This window comes from Cnephaeus nilssonii (genome assembly GCF_951640355.1).
Source record: "Cnephaeus nilssonii genome assembly, chromosome: 4".
Classification (NCBI taxonomy): Eukaryota; Metazoa; Chordata; class Mammalia; order Chiroptera; family Vespertilionidae; genus Cnephaeus; species Cnephaeus nilssonii.
The window spans coordinates 34475234-34495901 of NC_137075.1; the positions used below are offsets into that span (position 1 = coordinate 34475234).

The 20668-nt window shown below is 40.3% G+C and overlaps 2 protein-coding genes across 6 annotated transcripts in view; both read left to right on the forward strand.

Annotated features, from left to right (window-relative positions):
• Position 1: 1 nt before the first annotated feature.
• On the forward strand, positions 2 to 18006 carry RAB2B (RAB2B, member RAS oncogene family). The gene is made up of 8 exons (XM_079768208.1): positions 2 to 239; positions 470 to 541; positions 3640 to 3707; positions 10105 to 10187; positions 10362 to 10454; positions 14485 to 14596; positions 15393 to 15461; positions 16197 to 18006. The coding sequence occupies exons 1-8, from the start codon at positions 194 to 196 to the stop codon at positions 16302 to 16304; spliced, it is 651 nt and encodes a 216-aa protein (XP_079624334.1). The 5' UTR covers positions 2 to 193; the 3' UTR covers positions 16305 to 18006.
• A 2369-nt stretch (positions 18007 to 20375) lies between these two features.
• CHD8 (chromodomain helicase DNA binding protein 8) overlaps positions 20376 to 20668 on the forward strand; it is a 60187-nt gene continuing 59894 nt past the window's right edge. For 3 of the 5 annotated variants that reach the window (XM_079768613.1, XM_079768622.1, XM_079768621.1), the window contains exon 1: positions 20376 to 20458. The gene's annotated coding sequence lies outside the window, so the exon portion shown is untranslated. The remainder of the gene's footprint in view (positions 20459 to 20668) is intronic. The other 2 variants (XM_079768623.1, XM_079768618.1) reach the window with 2 other exon arrangements.

Sequence of the window (20668 nt, forward strand, 5' to 3'; positions counted from 1 at the left end):
TGCGGCAGCGGCGTCCCGGGAGGCGGCGTCTGAGTACCGCCGTCGCGCCGACCCAGAGAGGATTGCGGGGGAGAGCAATAGAGACGCGATCGGGACTAGAGGGGCCGGAGATGGGCGGGTTGAGTGGCTAGAGAGGCCGGAGGTAAGTGGCTGTTGAAGTCGGGCGGACCCGGAATCCAGAGGAAACAGGACCATGACTTATGCTTATCTCTTCAAATACATAATCATCGGGGACACAGGTAACCGGCGGGCGACTGCCCTCCTCGCCGGGGCGGGGATCCCCAGCTCCCAAATCAGGCCGTGGGGGCGGGGCCCAGTAGGCTGGGCGGTTAAGGTGAGAGCGGGCGGGGGCGGGGCGGGGCGGGCGGCGGGGGCGGGGCTCGGGGTCTCCTTCCCCCGTCCCCGGCTCCCGGACTCTGGACTGCTCCCGGGCCACGTGAAGGCTGGGACGTGCGTCCTCCTCTTTCAGGCGTGGGGAAGTCATGTCTCCTCCTGCAGTTTACAGACAAGCGGTTCCAGCCTGTCCACGACCTCACCATAGGTAAGTGCCAGTGCCTGTCTCAGAGCAGAGAGTGCAACCCGACGAGCTAAAGAGGAAAGTTAGCAGCCTTCAGGGTTGGAAGGAAAAAGTTCGCTTTCCCTCCTTTTAAACTAGTCCCAAGTTGTATTAAATGAAGAGTGACCCATCAAATGCTGTCAATGGGGAATAGTGTCATGGGGAGTAAATCATTGAAAGGTAACTTTAGAAATGAGCGTGAGGTATGAATTAGTTGCTGTAGGATTTTTTTTTTTTCAAACGCAATTTGAATGTTTATGAAAAATCGCACGAAAGCATAATTTACAAACTCGCTTTGCGGGAAATTACGGGTAGCCTCACGTATGTTTTGTAAAGTAATTACCAATGTGTAGTCTTTTTGTGTGTTGGAGAGGAAGAAGCAATCCCAGACTTAAAATTAAAAGCTAGATGAAATTAATCCTATATAATAAAGAGGTAGTATGCAAATTGACTGTCATGCCATCACAAGATGGCGGCGCCCCTGCCACGGGAGTTCCCTCAGCCCTGCTGGGGGCCTTGGGTCCTGCTGCACCCCCCACTGACTGAGGCTCAGGCAAGCTGGGCCGGCCAAGGCGCAGGTAAGCCTCAGATGGCGGCTGCCCAGCTGCCCAGGGCTGGCCAAGGCTTGCACTGCTGGCAGTGGCAGCAGCAGAGGTGTGATGGGAGCGTCACCTTCCCCTGATAGCCTGGGTTGCCTCCCGCCCCTGAGGTCTCCCAAACTGTGAGAGGGGGCAGGCCAGGTGAGGAACCCCTCCTCCAGTGCTTATATTTTCATGCACCAGGCCTCTAGTAATTTATAAAGAAAGGAGTATGTTAGGGTTCCAAAAAATGCACTGGTGATCCTGGAAAGTATAAGCATCTCCCACACATTTGTGATAAGGCATGGCCTGCTGAGGCCTTAGTATCCCCATCCCCATAATGTCCATAATTTCACTCCAGACAAAGAAATGTATAAAACTAGCCTTCTTGCCATGCAAGTGCAGTTTCTGAATAAAACCCTGACTCCCATTCTTACCCTATTGCCACCTCCAAGCCCCAGGATATGGAGATCTGTAACTGCTACTGCTTCCAAAGGACTTACCCAGAGCCAAATAACTAATGTGGTTACAAGAGGATAGCATGAACAGGAAAATATTTTTGGAAATGAATATTAAGTGGACACTCGCACCATGATAGGTGCTAATGATACAGTGCTTAACAAGGCAAACTTTGCCCTTAAGTAACTTACAATCTTCCAATGTAGGAGGTGGAGCTGGGGGTAGATACAGTGTAGTGACAAGTAAATTCCTATTGCAAAAGAGGAGGAGAGACTGTTACCTCTCTCAGGAAAGGCTGAGAATTGAAGAATGAGCAAGAGTTAGCTAGGCAAAGGGGTTGTAGAGATGAGGGAAAAATGATCAGGGCAAGAGGGAATAACAACATGTGCAAAGGCTTAGGAATGATGGAGATCTGTCTGGCTACCTTTGGAAAACTGAAAGTAGTTTAATATGGCTGGAGCATAGAGTTTGAAGTGGTGAGTGGTAAAAATGAAAGTTAGAAAATAAATTAGGGACCAAGTTTTGAAATAGCCTGAGTAATAGGAGGAAATGACACGTTTTAAATCTGAAGAATGATGTGATCAATCATGTTTTCCCCCAGAGTCCATTACAGGCTCTGTTTCTTTCCTCTGTACCAAGATAAATGCAGTCTTCTGTACCAAGATAAACGAGGCAGTTGGATAGAAAACATGTGCAAAATATAAGCATCTCTAAGTGCCTAACTAGAGAAAGTTGCATAAAAGGAGATGAAGTTTTGTGTTTGTTTTTTTTAACCTTCCGCATTGAAATTCCATTTCTATTTTCCAGAAAGGGGGGCGGGAATTAGGGACATTTTTCAGTAGCTATCACTATTCTTTATTTTTATTTTTTTTAATAATTATTATTTTTTTAAAATTATTATTTCAGAGGGGAAAGGAGAGAGGGATAGAAACATCTGTGATGAGAGATAATCATTGATGAGCCTCCTGCAAGCCCCCCACTGGGGATGGAGCCCACCACCTAGGCATGTGCCCTGACCTCCTGGTTCATAGATTGTTGCTCAACCACTGAGCCACACTGGCTGGGCTGATTTTTAAGTTTTGTCTTGATGTTACCTTGAAAGAAGATGGATGCCAGGAAAACCAAAACCTTTATTCAGACTGTCAGTTTCCATACTCCTATGAGGAAAGCTATTTTCTAGTGAACTCTGGGAATTTTTGGAGGTCTTAAATGTATCATTCTTAGGAACCTATTTCTTAGGTAGGCTCTTTTGTCAAAAAATTCTGGAATTGCAAAAATAGAAATATTGTTTTATATAGAGGACTTAAGCATGAGTTGGAGAAAATGCTAGGAAATATTTTCAGAATTTTTAGAAGCTTTTTAAAAAAAAGTTACAAAATTAAACATTACTTAATCTTAAACATGAAGTGATATTGCTAAAAATTTATTCACCTTTTCTACATTGTTTTATCCCCATATCTGCTCTTTGGTTACGTTTCTGAGGTTATTATCACCTAGAACAGTTTTTAATTTTAGAAATGAAACTTCAAGGAACACAAAATTAATTGGAGCAAATAGGCTGTGATAATGGGCTTAGTGGCACTGAGGGCAAAGTCATTAGCATATTGGGGGCAAGATCAGGCCTGCAGGGGAGGGCAGTTGGGGGCGAGATCAGGCCCACAGGGGAGAACAGTTAGGGGCGATCAGGCAGGCAGGCAGAGGCAGTTAGGGGTGATCAGGCAGGCAGGCAGAGAGGTTAGGGGCGATCAGGCCAGCAGGGGGGCAAGGTAGGGGCGATCAGGCCGGCAAGCAGAGGGCTTAGAGACGATCAGGAAGGCAGGCAGGCGAGTGGTTAGGAACCAGTCGTCGCAGATTGCAGGAGGGATGTCCGGCAATCAGACATCATCGAGGGGTCCCAGATTGGAGAGGGTGCAGGCTGGGCTGAGGAACTCCCCTCTGTGCACAAATTTCGTGCACCAGGCTTCTAGTATTGAATAAAAGAGGAACTTCTCATTTAATATGGCTGTTCATGAGAATCACATTCTTTCTCTTGGTCTGCACTGACAGGTGTGGAGTTTGGAGCCCGTATGGTCAACATTGATGGAAAACAAATCAAACTGCAAATCTGGGATACGGTGAGAGAGGACAAAATAATTTAGTTTGTAACCAAGATCCAAATATAACACTAAAGGTCGATGAGCACGGAAGGGGCTTTGTGGGTGGGGCTAATGGTGGGGAAGAATGAAATCAAAGAGGGAATTTTCACTTCCCTTTGTTACAGTTACAAATTCTGAATGCCATATTTTTAATTTTTTGTTTTAAATCACCCAAGTAATATATACATTTGTTCCAGTAAAAATAACAGCCAACAATATAAGGGTACAGAATAAGAAGTAAAGGTCACGTAAAGCTCTCTCCTTCCCAATGTTGGTTTCTGCTTTGCCAGAGTAAGCCACTATTAATGATTCAGACTTTTCCTCTGTATTTAGATACAGAAATAGAAACATAAACAAATATATGGTAGTGGTTTTGTTCTTGTTTGTTTTTAGAATTGTGACAAAGTAGACCTGCTTTGTGACTTGGGTTTTTGTTTTTTAAACAATCTCTATGTTATGGAGATTTTTCCATGTTGATACATATAGATCTACCTCATTTCTTATAACCACTGCATAGAATCATAGAATGTCTGTACCATTATTAATTTAACCATTGCCCATGATGGAAATTTAGGTGCTTTGGAATTTTTTACTAAAATTGCAAAGTTTCATTGTTTATTCTTATTTACTACATCTATATTCAGATATTTGAGGATTTCTGTGGAATACATGCCCAGAGATGGAAATTCTGGGTCAAGGGTTATGCATATTTTAAAATTTGACAATTTTATAATTTGTTATCCTGCCAAAATTTAGTTGACTTAGTGTAATTTTATCCAGGTAAATTGCTTTCATATACATTATCTCATTTGGTTTGTACTTTTATTTTCCCTAAGAAAAATAATATTCTAGTCTCTATTTTAAGTTAAAGGGAACTACCACACAGTTTCTAATGTTCAGCTAAAATCTCTTTCTATTTTTATTTACTTATTATTTGATTCTGTATTTTCCCCGAACTGAAAGCTGAAGCAGTTCTCAAGTTTTTTTCCTTTTTCCCTCCCTTTCCCTGCCCCCACATGACATCCCCCAACACAGATTTTTGTCTTAAAAGTGGTTACCTGGTGCTCTAGGCCCTTGGTGCCCAGAGCCCTTTTCTGGTGGTCTCCAACGTTGTTACCGCTTTTGGATGCACTGATTGATCAGGTGCTTTTAACTTCGATGATATTCTCCTGTACATTTGTTGGTTGTACCAGTATTTACAAACATTTTAGTAACCTTTTGCCCCTCTGATTAGATTTTTCATCTTACCATATTGGATTGCCCTAATTGTAGGAACCTGAATCACTTCACATCCCTAATAGTGTTAGCACTTAGCTAGATACCTCTAAAACTTACCATCACAAAACTTACGTCTTTTGACCAGTTTTGTCTCTAGTCTTTTTTTTTTTTCCACCATAAAGCCTGAAAGGTATTGTTCTATATCTGTTGTCAAGGTTAAGTTCATATATTTCTTAGATAGCTGCCGCTTATTCCCTTCTCTTTTTATTGTTGGGATCTGTGGGTGCTTTTTCACTTTTAATCTAAGTAAGTATTGTAACTCCCCTCTTGTCCACTGGTTTTTATATTTCCCACAAAGATAGATTTGGATCCCTAAAGAGGCCACAGGACAAATTCTGAGGAGGTGACCAAGAGTGGAAGCCTGTAGGTGTCAGGACTGGTATTAGCTAGATACTGCATTTTTAACTGGAACCTCTGCTATTTCTAAAACTTGATCTTTTGATGCCAGAAGACCCAATATCTGCCCTTTAGTGGTATGGTCATGGTTACGAGAGTGTCTGAGCATTGACTTGCTTGCTTTTCTCTTTTTCCTTAAGTGGTAATATAACACATGGTGGATCATAAAATAAGAAAGTTGAAAGCCACTGCTCTATTGACAGGATCCTTAAGAACCACATGGCCTGATACTCCCTTGTGATGCAGCTGGCCTACTTTTTTTTTTTTTTAATCCTCACCCAAGGATATGCTTATTGATTTGAGAGAGAGAGAGAGAGAGAGAGAGAGAGAAACATTGACTGGTTGTTTCCTGTATGTCCTGTATGTGCCCTGACTGGGAACCAAACCCACAACCTGTTTGTGCCCTGACTGGGAATCGAACCCATGACCTTTTGATTTATGGGACGAAGTTCCAACCAACTGAGACATACTGGTACTGGTATTTTTAAAGAGATGAAGTTATCCAAAGTGTTTTGTCGTCACTGTTCTGGTTACTGATAAGGATTTAGAGAGTCATATTACTTTTTTTTAAATTTATTTTTATTGATTTCACAGAGGAAGTGGGCGGGGGGGAGAGAGAGAGAAACATCAATGATGAGAGAATCATTGATCTGCTGCCTCCTGTACGCTCCCTACTGGGGATGAGCTCACAACCTAGGCATGTGCCCTTGACCCGAATTGAACCTGGGACCCTTCAGTCCTCAGGCCAATGCTCTATCCACTGAGCCAAACCAACTAGGGCCATATTACTTTTTTTCTTTCTTTATTCTGTATCTATATTTGCCCAAATAACCATGCTAACTGAAGAGGCATTGTACTATAACTAATATACTAGGTGTACCGGTTAATAATGGTAGATTTTGTAATAAAAGAAAATGTGATAATTTCAAGAGAAACATCAAAAGTGCTTTATTCAAAGTAATGTCCATCAGTAGCTACACATTTCCCCGTCTTTCAGGTAATTTGTGGATATCATCCCAATAGAACTTTTCTTGTTTTGAGGCAAACCATTCAGAGACCCAATTTTCCACTCCTTTGTATATTTTCAAGTGCTGCTCAGAAAGTACGTGTGCCATCGATCAGAACAAGTGGTAATCTGAAGGAGCAAGGTCTGGTGAATATAGGGGGTGGGTTAATATTTCCCAGGCAAGATCTTTTAACGTGTCTTCATTTTATTTTATTTTATTTTTTAATATATTTTATTAATTTTTTACAGAGAGGAAGAGAGAGGGATAGAGAGTTAGAAACATCGATGAGAGAGAAACATCCATCAGCTGCCTCTTGTACAACCCCTACTGGGGATGTGCCCGCAACCAAGGTACATGCCCTTGACCGGAATCGAACCTGGGACCTTTCAGTCTGCAGGCTGACGCTCTATCCACTGAGCCAAACCGGTTTCGGCTAACGTGTCTTTAACTGGTTTTGAAGTATGTGATGGTGCGTCATCATGAAGCAAAATTACTTTGCCATGTCTTCTGGCACATTCTGGCCGTTTCACCATCAAAGCGTGGTTCCAATTGATTATTTGTTTTCAGTAGCAATCAGTATTAATGGGTCAAGGAAGCTCATAATACACCACACCTTCCTGATCCCACCAAATGCAGAGCCTTGTCTTTCCGAAGCAATTTGGCCTTGCCTTGCAGTCGATGTTGATGGTTGACCTGGATCAACCTATGATTTTGTACATTCTCAAAATAAATCCATTTTTCATCGCCAGTCACAATTTGATGCAAAAAAGACTTTCTTTCGTGCCGTTGAAGCAACATTTTACTGATAACTTTTCAGTTTTCCATTTGTCTTTGGTTCAGTTGATGTGGCACCCATTTTCCTTCCTTTAACATCTTTCCCATTGCTTGTAAATGATCAGAAATTGTTTGCTGAGCAACATTTAATCTTTCTGCAAGTTGTTTTTGAGTTTGACATGCATCTTTATCCAGTAATGCTTGTAATTGTTGGTCTTCAAACTTTTTCGGTTGACCTGGACGTTCTTTGTCTTTCACATTGAAATCATCACTTTTAAAGCATTTAAACCAGCGTTCACAAGTATCTTGAGATGGAGCATGTTCACCATAAGCTTCCCGAAGTATACGATAACTTTTCCTTCAAAATAAAGTAATGAATTAAAACTTCCCGCAAATGCTTCTTTTTGGCATGAAATTTGACATTTTTAAGTGTAAAAATATCTATGATGTTAATTTCGTCACCAAATTTGACATGTGAAGTTTTAAAGCTTGCTGTCAGTACCACAAAATAGCACACATATCAAATCGCATATATATCAACATATGTATAACTCCATCTATTGAAAAAAATCCACATTAACTGGTACACCTAGTGAAATATTAATTAAATAATCCCAAATTAATTTAATTTATTTTGGAATGCACTTTGATTCTTAGGAAATGAGCGCATCTGACTTTGTAGGAATTTATACTTCCAAGTATCTATCTTGAAACTACAATATGATGCTTCTACTTGGAAGAAATTAGAAAAGTTAATTCTCTTTATCAGACCTCCATCTTAATCTTTGCTGCTTCAGATTTTTTACTTGGGATGGGCAAGGTACCTCAGACGGATGCAGACCAGCCCAACTTGAATCAGTCACTCTTTCTAGCTTATTGGCTCACAAACTTTGATTCATGAACTGGGCTGAGACAAAGAAGTAAAGTGATTTTATTTATTTATTTATTTATTTAAACTTATTTTTATTGATTTCAGAGAGGAAGGGGAGGGAAAGAGAGATAGAAACATCAATGATGAGAGAGAATCATTGATCGGCTGCCTCCTGCACGTCCCCTACTAGGGATTGAGCCCACAACCTCGGCATGTTCCCTTGACCGGAATCAAACCTGGGGCCCTTCAGTCTGCAGGCCGAAGCTCTATCCACTGAGCCAAAGCGGCTAGGGTGTGATTTGATTTTAAAAGACGTTTTCTGATGATCCACTGGAAGTATTTTCAGCTGCTATAGTTAAATGCTACCATATAATTCAACCATCATGTGGGTCTCCCTCAAACTTTTCCTATTAGTTCCTACTAAGCCACAGGATAGGAGGGTCTTTCAACAATAGAGGAGAAAATGTCGGTAAGAGATAAAAGCAAAACAGGAATAAATTTAAGACAAAGCTATTAGGGCCCCTGGCCAGAGTGGGCTTAGTTGGTTGAGCATCATCCCATGCACTGAAAGGTTGCCGGTTTGATTCCCAGTCAGGGCACATGCCAAGGTTGTGGGTTTGTTTCCCAGTTGGGGTGCCGTACAGGAAGCAACCAATTGATATTTCTCTCTCACATCAATGTTTCTCCCTCTCTCTCACTCTCTATCTCTGTCTCCCCCTTCCTCTTTCTAAAAAATCAATAAAAACATATTTTAAAAAACTGTTAGAGAATAAAGTGTTAAGTGAGTTCTTGGAAGGAAAACATGTTTTAAACCTTAAATTATTACTAATATTACCAACAAATTCTTTAGAATTATTTTTTCAGGTATGCAACAAAAACTTTTGAATGATTCTTATTGGAAAGAGATTTAATTTGTGTTACTACTAGTGTCATCATATTGTTATTTTACTATGAGATAGTCATTTCTTTTCCCATGTCCAATTTTAGTTTTTCCATCTTTAAAATATGAATAGTAGCTTTCCATCCCAAGCTTTAGTTTTTTAAAATTTATTGATTGATTTGAGAGAGAGAGAGATCGATTTGTTGTTCCACTTATTTATGCATTCATTGTTTGGACTCTTGTATGTACCCTGACCAGGGATGGAACCCTCAACCTTGGTGTATCGAGATGACGCTCTGACCAACTGAGCTATCTTGCCAGGGCACCCAATCTTCATGTAGGAATATGAGATTAATTGATTTCAAGAATGTGAAAACTTTACTAATATTATAGATTCAATTATCATTTTATTCATACTATTATTTAAAAGATGCTTTTGCTTCCTGTAAGGAGGGGGGGAATCCCATCAGGAAAACAAAAGTACCCATTATGTGGAAGCATTAATAAATTGCTCAGTTATAAATAAAACTTAGTATCTTGACTCTAACTGAAAATTAGAGTGTGAACAGTTGAATTGTTTTTTGTTTGTTTGTTTTTTTAAGGAAAACTCTGTTCTGGGCCCTGGGCTTCTTTCCCTGTTCAAGTGCTTTGTGTCTGACTAATTTTCTGTATTGATTCATTGAAATGAAACTTTCATTAGACAGGGTATTGTCATTCTAAGATAATTTTTCTTTTTATAGGTAAAGGAATAGAGACAGAAAAGAAAGGTTAATGTAATGTGTTCAATATCATGTTTGGATTGACAGTACATGTACTGAGTTTCTAGTCCTATTTCTAGTTATTCTAGTGGATATTGATTGGTAAATGTTTTTGGTTGTCACGCTGACTGTGGGGTGTAACTGGCATTTAGTGCCTAGATACCAGGAATGTTAGTCAACAATTTGATAGGTGGTCTCACAGGAATAATTGACCCATTGGAAATATCAGCTGCATTACCTTTGAAAAATACTGGTTTCCCACCTGGGTTTCTCCCTGGGCAGTCATGTTTCCTTTCACTAATTCCCTTTTCTTATAGAAATTTTTAAAACTATTAAGCATATGATCAAGTCAGTTCTCTGGCAATAACCTTGTTTTGTTGGGATGTTTTTTGTTGCCATGTTGGTGGGAAAGGCTGGGCAAGAATCCTTCCGTTCTATCACCCGTTCCTACTACAGGGGAGCAGCTGGCGCACTGCTGGTGTACGACATTACAAGGTGAGTCAGACCTGGTGGGTGGGAGGGAGACTCTTCTCTTGGTTCTCAAAATTGGAATGCTAAAGAGGAATGGCATCTTAATGGTTTTCTTTACACATGTATCTTTTCTCCTTTTCCTTTACATTTGGAATTTCTTTGGCATTCAGATCCACTTTCTAAACTTTTCTATTGTAGGCGTGAAACCTTCAACCACCTGACCTCATGGTTAGAGGATGCCCGGCAGCACTCTAGTTCCAACATGGTTATCATGCTGATTGGGAATAAAAGGTAAGTTTTTATTTGAATAAATAATAAATACCAACAGTCATCTGGGTACTCTATGGGCACTGAATCACTTGGTCCCCAAACTTTTGTAGTTTCTGGTGCTCTTAGTATCTCAGTGAAAAAAATTATTATGGTAAAATATATATAACATAAAATTTACAGTTTTAATCATTTTTAAGTGTACAGTTCTGTGGCATTAAGTATGTCCATGTTGTTCTATAACCATCACTACCATGCATCTCCAAACTTTTTTATCTTCTCAAACTGAAACTCTGTTCCCATAAAACACTAACTCCACATTCTTCATCCCATTAGCCCCAGCAAATACCATTCTACTTTCTGTCTCTATGAGTGTGACTACTCTGGGCATCTAATATAAGCGGAATTGAACCCTACAGTGTTTGTCCTTTTGTGACTGTGGCTTATTTATTTATTTTTATTGATTTTTAGAGAGAGGGGAAGGGGAGGAGAGAGAGAGAAACATTGATTTGTTGGTCTATCCATTTATACATTTATTTGTTGTTTCTTGTATGTGCCCTGATTGGGGATCAAACCCCCAACCTTGGTGTATCGAGACGATGCTCCAATCAACTGAGCTACTCAGCCAGGGCTGACTGTGGCTTATTTCATTTAGCATAGTGTCCTCTAGATGCATCTATATTTCCTTTCTTTAAAAAAAAAAAGTTTATTTACTTATTTTAAAACTTATTTTACTTTTTTCATCACCATTTATCCCCTCTATGCCCTCTTCCATCTCCACCAATCCTCCTTTCTTTTTTTAAGGCTGAATAGTATTCCATTGAATTTATTTACCACATTTGGTTTATCTATTTATCCATTGATAGGTACTTGGGTTGCTTATACCTTTTGGCTTTTGTAAATAATGCTACAGTCAGCATGGGTTTACAAATATCTGTTTGGGTCCCTGGTTTTTATTATTTTGGGTGTATACCCAAAAGTGGAATTGCTGATCTCATGGTAATTCTGTATTTAATTTTTTGAGGTACTGCCATACTGTTTTCCATAATGGCTCTACCATTTGACATTTCTACCAGCAGTGTACAAGGGTGTGAGTTTCTTCTCATCTTCCCCAACACTTGTTATTCTCAGCAAATTTTCTATGACACCCATAAACCAAAAGAAATACCTAGCAGTTTTGTTATTAAATGGTTAGATCTAAACAACATAACAAGTATTTTTGTTACAACAACTTAATAACTGAGAAATGAAAAACATATGCAGTGCCTTAAGATGCTAACACAGAAGGGTAAAAAGTAAATCTTGATAAAACCCAGAGAAGAGATGGTAAAACTCCTCTCTGGATCCTGTCTGGAGTCGCAGCGGAGAAAGAAAAAAAAAAATGAAATGAAAAACATAAATTAAAAGAAAACCATTTTAAATAACCATAATTACTTATTAATGACCTGTATGGCCTGTTGGGCACTGCCTAGCTTCTCAAACCTTGGAATCAAGATTGACACTGTCACTCTCACTCCTTGTTCCAAATTGATTTTTGCACAGTACTTGCTTTTTATCACAGCAGCTGTCAAAAACTTTTTACAAAGAGATGAAGATATTAAACGGTATCTATTCTGATCTAATGTTGACTCTGTGAACTATCTTTAGCTTGTAATTCACACAGTGTTCTTATATTGAATGTTGCTGTGTTTCCCACAAACATTTGAAGTATCCTTTGGCACCTTTCTGAGTTTGTAGTAGTCCCGAGGTGGCACTATTTGAGAATTGGCCACAGACTAATTGTACTCATTTATTGGGTCATTCAGTTTTATGGAAAACCTACTATGTCCTAAACACTGTGCCAGACCTTGGATGTACAAGGTGAAAACAACAACAACAACACAAAACTCATGCCCTTGCTCCTATGGAGTTTAGAGGGGACACAGATATTAAATATAAATTATCTGTGTCTAATTACAAATTATGACAAATGCAGTGAAGGGAAAAAAGGACTGCTATAAAAGAGAGTAACAAGCTAAATATTTTTTTTATTAAGAGTAATATTTAAGTTGGAATATGAAGGATGGGTAAGAGTTATTGGGCAAAGACTTAAAAACAACAACAATAAAATAGCCCTGGCTGGGTGGCTCAGTTGTTTGGATCATCATCCCGTACACAAAAAGAGTGCAGGTTCAATACCTGGGTTTCAGGTTCAATCCCCTGGGCTTGTACAGGATGCAAGCAATCTATGCTTCTCTCTCTCTCTCTCTCTCTCTCTCTCTCTCTCTCTCTCTCTCTCTCTCTCTTCTTCCTCTCTCTCTAATCAATTAAAACACACACACACACCACAAACATATCCTTGGTTGAGGATTAAAAAAACACACAAGTGAAGCCCAGATGGTGTTGCTTAGTGGTTGAGCGTTGATCCATGAACCAGGAGGTCACAGTTTGATTCCCCATCAGGGCACATGCTCAGGTTGCAGACTTGATCCCTAGTAGGAGGCATGCAGGAGGCAGCTGATAGATGTTTTTCATCGTTGTTTCTATCTCTCTCTCCCTCTCCCTTCCTTTCTCTGAGACCAATAAGAACATTTTCAAAAATTAAAAACAACACCCCCCATCTCCCCCAGATACTAGAGAGGGAAAACAAAGTGTGTGAAAGCCTCAACTGGAAGAAGCTGTGCAAATTATGGTATTGAAAGAAACCTGGTATGGTTGGACTGAATCAAGGGGGAATGGTATCAGATGAGGTTCAGGGACCAGATCTAGTGGCATTTACAGGCCTTAGTAAGGAGTTTTGATTTTACTATAAACACATTGGGAAGCATTTAAGCAGAGAAGTGACTTGATAAGATTTCATAAGATTTCTCTGGAGGGGAGCAAGGGTTGAAGTGGGATCCCAGTTGCAGTACTCTGGGTGAGAGAGAATGGTGGCTTGGAGTAGGGTGATGATGATGGAGAGAAAGAGAAAAGAATTTTAAGGTACGTTTTGGAAGCACCTCACTGTGGAATGGGTAGGGTATTTGGAGTGAAGGAGGGAAAGGTGTTAGTAAGGGTATTTTGGTTTTGCCTTGTGCCATTTACTGAAATGTGGAAGCCTGCAACAGAAGCAGGTTGGGAGGAAAACATCAAGTTCCATTTTGATGTAAGTTTCAAGTTCCTTTTACACATCAGAGTGGAAATGAAGAACAGGCAAATGGACAAACAGGTCTGGAGCTTAGAGGAGCATCTGGACTAGAACAACAGCTTCGGAGTGTTGACATTTAGATGGATAGTTTTTCCCTGGTCTGTATACAGCTGATGAACAATAAATATACATTTTGTAGATTTGTTGTTCTTTAATGGACTTCTTGATTTTTTTTCATGATTGAAATACTAGAAGCCTCCCAAATGAAAATTTCTAATTTGAAAAGTAAAAAAAGTCTATCCTTACCTTATTTTACAGCCTTTTATTCTGTCTTTCCTAAAGTTTTCCCATGTGACTCTTCATTCCCTTTCTAAGTCTTTTGCTCTATTCCCCTGCCCCATATTACCCAATTTTATAATTTTTTCTGAATCCTTCACTTACCTGATGGCAAGCTGCTATTGTACATGTTAATAATGAGACTAGTGAGAGTTGAGACTTAAGGCACCTGTGTTCTTATTCCTGGCTTTCTCTCTTCTTGTGAATTGCTTCCACTAAAGGAGGGAGACACTCATTACGATGGGATGGGACATCTATGACTTTTCTCCTTTCTGACAAATGGAATTTCCCATTCATCTTCTTTCCATTGCTTCCACTGGATCTCATTTGAAAAAAGCACAGGGCATAAGCCTTGAGCAACTATGAGCTTGTCTAACCATTTATAAACCCTATTCTCTTAATAGAGTAAGATATTATCCTCAACCATGCAATCATGGATCTGAAGCATATTTTCCAAGACACCACAGAAATCAGTAACCCTATAAATATCACGTAGTATCTATATTCCTTATGGTTTAACTGACAACTGAAACAGTTATGGGATTCTTTTAGAACGAGAGTTTCTTTCATTTGGATCTTATTTTCGTTTTCTCCCCAATTAATCTCTTGTAGTGACTTAGAGTCCCGCAGGGATGTGAAGAGAGAAGAAGGGGAGGCCTTTGCTCGGGAGCATGGACTTATATTCATGGAAACTTCAGCCAAAACAGCCTGCAATGTTGAAGAGGTACTGTTTGGAAAAAAGTAGGGAAAGCTTTTCAGAGATTACATCATATCTTTGTCCTTTTATTCAGAGACATGGGTAAAGAAAGAATGTTATGTGGTCAAAGTGACCACATGTCTCCTTTAAGGGAATCACCCCATTTCTTTACCTTGATTTCTAAGGTTTTATTTTTGCTTTGGGTAACATTAATTGTAAGCTTGGATTAGACAGCACTGTTGCTTGTAAATTACTTTAGCTGGAGAGTCTCATGGGCTGTGCTGGAATCATTCCTCAGCCTGGTGTTGACTGTATCAGTTAAGAAGAGAGCCTGTTTGCCAACCTAGGAACATCTTGGATCAGTACCAAAATACCATATAATTCCTTTTTTCTTTTTAAAACCACTCACAATGGCTTTTACAGGGACTGTGGGGGACCTTCTACATTTTTACTCTGTTCTTCTAATGGTTCCTAATCCACTTTATTTATTTATTTTTTAATCCTCACCTGAGGATATTTTTTCCATTGATTTTTTTAGAGAGAGTGGAAGGGAGAGGGAGAGAGAGAGAAACACCGATTGGTTGCCTTCCGCATGCCCCTGACCAGGGCTGGGAGCCTACAACTGAGTTACATGCCCTTGACCAGAATCGAACCCAGGACTCTTCAGTCCACAGGCTGATGCTCTATCCACTGAGCCAAACTGCTAGGGCTCTAATTCACTTTAGAAATTCAAATAGGAATACTGTTTGTATTCTCTTTTCCTTATTTCTCTTATTTCTCTACCTAAACTGGAGCCTAATAATATAATTTATGTCTCCTTTAGGCCTTCATTAACACAGCCAAAGAAATATATAGGAAGATCCAGCAGGGTTTATTTGATGTCCACAATGAGGTGAGAAAGGGTGGGGCTGACAATTAAATTTGCTTTGTCGTAAATGCTGCAGTAAGCTCCCTAGAATGTAAGCATCCACAACATTATACTAGTTGAAACTATGCCAATTCATACTTGTTGTTTTTTATGTAGGTGCACAGAAACCTGTCATTTTCTGTTTTTGTTTGTTTTTTGTTGTTATTGTTTTCTCAAATCTGAGACCTAGGATGCTTCAAGTGATTTTATTAGTTGGTGATCTAAAAAGTTTATACAGTATGAGAGGTTTTCTTCTCAACCTCATTTCTTTACTATTTCGGTGCTTGAGAGAGGTGTAATACTTAATTGCTCAGCAGGGCCATTATATAAAGCAAGTTTTGGGGCAAAACATAAAAGAATTATATGCTTATATACTACTTCCTCTTTTGCTTGCTCCTACTCTTTCCTAATCACATCCTGATTCTGCACATAGCTGTGAATCTTAAGTATAACAGTCGTCTTAAAAAGGGGCACAAAAGCTATTTCTAGTCATCTATAACTAGCCACATCTAGTCATCTAATATTTATAACACAGCTGGTCGTCTCATCTTCACTGTCACAGATTGTTGTTCTACAACAGTCTGGTTAGGGCACATGGTTACTTGCCAAGGTCATATCTGCTTCTAGAAAGAGTAATTAATGATTCTCCTTTTATCCCCTTCCTTTCTCCTGTTTACTTGAGCACTTGAGGTGGGCACTACTGCTTCTTTTCTTTTGCAGGCAAATGGCATCAAGATCGGTCCTCAACAGTGTATTTCAACATCAGTGGCACCCATCGCCTCCCAGCGGAACTCTGGTGACATAGAGTCTAACTCTGGCTGCTGCTGAATGTCTGGCCTGGACTCTTTTTTTTTTTCCCTTCCTGGAACAGCTTCAGATCAATAGGCTTACAGAGGTCTTATTAACTTTGGCTGAGAAAAGCCTCCTTTCAAGGTGTGATGTTTTGCCTTTCCACTTAAAGACCGGGGGAAATTGAGCCCTTACTGACCTGTCCCTTCTTCAGGGACGTGAGCATTCCTTATAGATTAGGGCTCTTCTTATACCCTATTTTTATTTCTAAAATGTTAATATCAAAGTTGATTGTCATGGCAATTAAAAAATAAATTATTTTAGAAGTATACATAATCTGCTCCCCACCAGGAATCAGTACCATGGGTCTGGGACATTCTGCTTGAGCACTTGAGATTACTGGGATCTGGCTAGCCTTTGGATGATAGATCCTCAGTCTTTGAATTTCATTGTTTTTCCACCTGTCACTTCATAAGAGTTCTTGCAGAAGGCTGCAAGAGTTCTTGAACTGCTGAAGAATGCTGAATACTTCTCTACCATCTTATTACTAGTCTTAGAGTAACTACAAAACTTTTGAGAGCAGTGGAATTGCTCCTGGACCTGTGGCCATTTATTACCTAAAGAAAACATCTTTCCCTGATTGTTTCTTTTAGGGACCAGACCTAACATTGCAGTATTTCTCACCAAATAGACCCCTACTATTTCATCATACTTCTTAATGAGACCTATTGAGACTTTTTACTCTAATCAAGCTATTCTGCTTACTTACTGGACATGACATATTTACTTCCACTTCTATGACTTTGCACATGCTAACCTACTCTCTGCTAACATTATACTCAAAGTCCAAAACTTTCCTTCAGAAAGTCTTCTTTGACTGACCTAGGGATTCTAAGCAATTATTGACACAGTACCCCTTAGCTTTCATATGTTGTTTATTCATATGTATATTTATTTGTATTTATGTTGCTTTGTAAATATGTTTTGTAGTTGTTTTGTGCGTGGAATCTGTCTCCCCACATAGGATGTAAGCTCCTTGAGAGCAGGGACCACGTTATCCCTGTACTTTGTGAAGCACTCCCTCCACCACTCCTTCACAGTGCCTAGTGCTATTTATGTGATCATTGAATCTAACTGACATACTTAAAGACTCAGAGCAGGTCTATTTTAGAGTTCAGAGGAAACAAAAGGCCTTGGAGTCTTCTCTTTGTAACTCTATCTCAATCTCTTCCATCTGCTTACCCTGGATTCTATATTGCTCTTCTCCCTCTCCTCTCTTTCCCTTCTTAGCTCTTTGCTTCCCTCCCATGTAGCGTACAGTAAGGTTGCCTGCTTCTAAGCAGTCAAATAAGTGGGTATTTCTGCAGCCATTCTCCTTTTCTTTTTTTCTTTTTTTTTAATTCTTCTTTTCAAGAGCATATATACTATCCTAGCCAAATTTGCCTTTGCTTCCCTCTTCATTCAGCTTTCTGGGTCAGTTGCTGTATCTTTTTGCCTTGCTGTCCCATACTATTCCACAGCACTGAGTCTCATGAATTTTTATAATTTTTTTGTTGTTGGTGGTGAATTGCTTCATTATTAAATATATGCATGTATCCAAGCTGCTCATATTTCATGTGTCATTTCTGATTGATCTCAAACATAAGTAGATACTCTCCTAGGAAACTCTGTATCAAAGACATTGGAAGAGGTATTCCTTGAGATACATTCATGCCATAGAGGGTTCTGCCCCCAGTTACCACTGCACCACAGGAAGTTGGGAGACATTTGGGGTATTGCTTTGCTTATGCTTTTGTTTTTTTAAATCTGACCTCATTCCAAAGAGGATTTAAGGCTGTTGAATTTGGGGTTAGCCTGCACCTTCACACGAGGGACAAAACTAAAGTAAACGTAACTATTGTTTTTGGTACAGTTTTTCTTTACCAACCAAGAAATATTTAGTGTTTGTAGGCATTGATCAAAGATAGCATTCTGCCTGGAGCGGCTGCTCTCAGAGCCATTAAAGTGTACCATTTTGATGTTTTGGAGCATATCTTTTTAAACCAAAAATCCTACATCCAGTTCTGTTATCCAAATCATTCATAACCTTCTATACTTGGGTATTTCACCAATTGTAAGATAAACAGGAGAAACAAAAGTTTCTGGACAAATTCATGACCTGTGTTGATCTTTGCTGATGCTCTGAGTGAAATGGTCATGAGTTATCATAGAAAATGGATCTTCCATGCCCTAGCCGGTTTGACTCAGTGGATAGAGCATCAGCCTGCAGACTAAAGAGTCTTGGGTTCAATTCCAGTCAAGGGCACATGCCCGGGTTGTGGGCTCGATCCCCAGTGGGGGGGCGTGCAGGAGGCAGCCGATCAATCATTGATGTTTCTATTTCTCCCTCTCCCTCTCTGAAATAAATAAAAATATATTTTTAAAAAAGAAAATGGATCTTGCACCCCTGATGAAGAATGGTAGCTATGAGATAATATGGGTGTTGATTGGTTTTTGAAGGCCAACACCATTGAAACCATATTATTTATAGCAGTCTATTACTATTGTAGATCACTGCAGACAGCAGTAATTATTAGACCAGGCACACCCTTTCTCCTTTCTATAATGTAATGCCTATAACTGGTTCCTTTGATAGCAAGTTTATTTTGTATCAAATAGGCAGAAGGATAATAGTTCTCATTCTAGAAACTATTAATAATTAAGATCACATCTGCATATGCAGTTACGAACACATTGTTTTGATAAATCCTAATACCTCAAGTTTGATATAATGATAGGGGAGAATTTGGCCAACAGACTGTACAACATACAGGGAAATGTATGTGGCCAAGTCTTATCACTTCTGTGATAAAATGTTACTCATATGACTCTTGAAGGTCTCTGAACTCCTACCATGTGTGACCATGCAAACATGTCATTCATTTAGAAACTCCTTTCATGATCTGGAAAGGCTCCACTCCCCAGTTCAAAAACAAAAACTTGCGGTAGCAAGGAGAGATTTAGACTAGGACACACAGGAAAATCTCATTGACCACAAGAGAATTTAAGCCGCCATTAAATTATTTCCTATGTGTTGTGGAATTGTGCACCTGAAACCTGTATAATTTTGTTAAGCAGTGTCACCCCAATAAATTCAATAAAAAGGGGAATGAAATTATTTCCTTTCCTATTTAAATGCAGTTATTAGAAAATTACTCTCTGCTGCCTGTGTTTTTAAGGCTGTCCCTTAATGGCTCTCTTCCTTACATATAATTTCTCTTAAGACTTCTATCATTTGCTCTATCTGTATTTACAAGTAGTTTGGGTCTACTGATGAATTTAGTCCTTTCTTTTTTTTTTTAAAGAAAAAAAAAAAGTTGTTCTTCCCTAAATCCTGTTTTCTCATTTCCAACGGACTCCCAGTCCTATGTACTGTCAAAGTCAGCACACTGGAAAACTTGCAAGTGAAGCCTAAGGATTAGAAGCATCTAGAATAGAGATATAACTTAGGTTGGTCTTACGCTGATGTCCTGGGGTGTGAGGTGACCATAAAGGATTATTCCAGGAACTGGGGAAACCCACTGTCTTTCTAAGAACTCATTTTCTTTGCTGCTTTGATTTGGTAAGGTCGCTTCACTCCTATGGGAGGGGGTGGCGGTTGCTTCTCACCACATTCAGCAATATTCCCGTTTCTCCCCACCGTGAGCAAGGGACATTAACGCCGAAAAGAGCTTCACTTTCTCTAAGCTCTCTCTCCTCCGGCCCCAGAGCACCAGCCCGATCCAAGATGGCTTCCCAGAAACAGGTAACTAAATGTTTTCGTTTAGAGCGCCCCCAACGGCGGGGGCAAAAGACATGCCAAGGGGCCTGAACGCCTGCGAACTGAGCCTGCCGAGAGGAGCTACCGCCAGATTTTATTTTTCAATCAGGCATATCTGTGGTCGCCTACGTACACTCCGGAGCCTTTTAGGACCCCCCGCCCCCCCCACCCTCGAGAGACTTCCTGGATGGGATTCACACAACCCTGCTGGAAGAGGCCGGGCGTCGGCCCTGTCATTGGTGGGAGGAAGCTAGGTGGGCGGAGCCGGGCGAGAATGGACTACTAGCAAGCTAGATTGAGGCGAGGGCTGGCCATGCTCCGCCGGAAGGCGCCTTGTTCTCCGAAAGGGTGAGTTGAAACGCTGGCTGGAAAGGAAGTGCCGGGACTGGTTCAGGTAGGCTTCCCGTTCGTGCCCGCTCCTCAGGGCTGGCCCGAGGGTCTTTGCAAAGGCCGAGGCTCTTAGAATTGGTTTCAGTAACTCATCCCCTTCCTCGATCCACCGCCCCTCAGCCCGCCCGCCGGTTGTTAAGGGATCAGGTGCTGGGGGATGCGCCGGACTGAACCACTCTCCTTTGTGAGAGGCCGGGGGAGCGGCCGGCCGCCG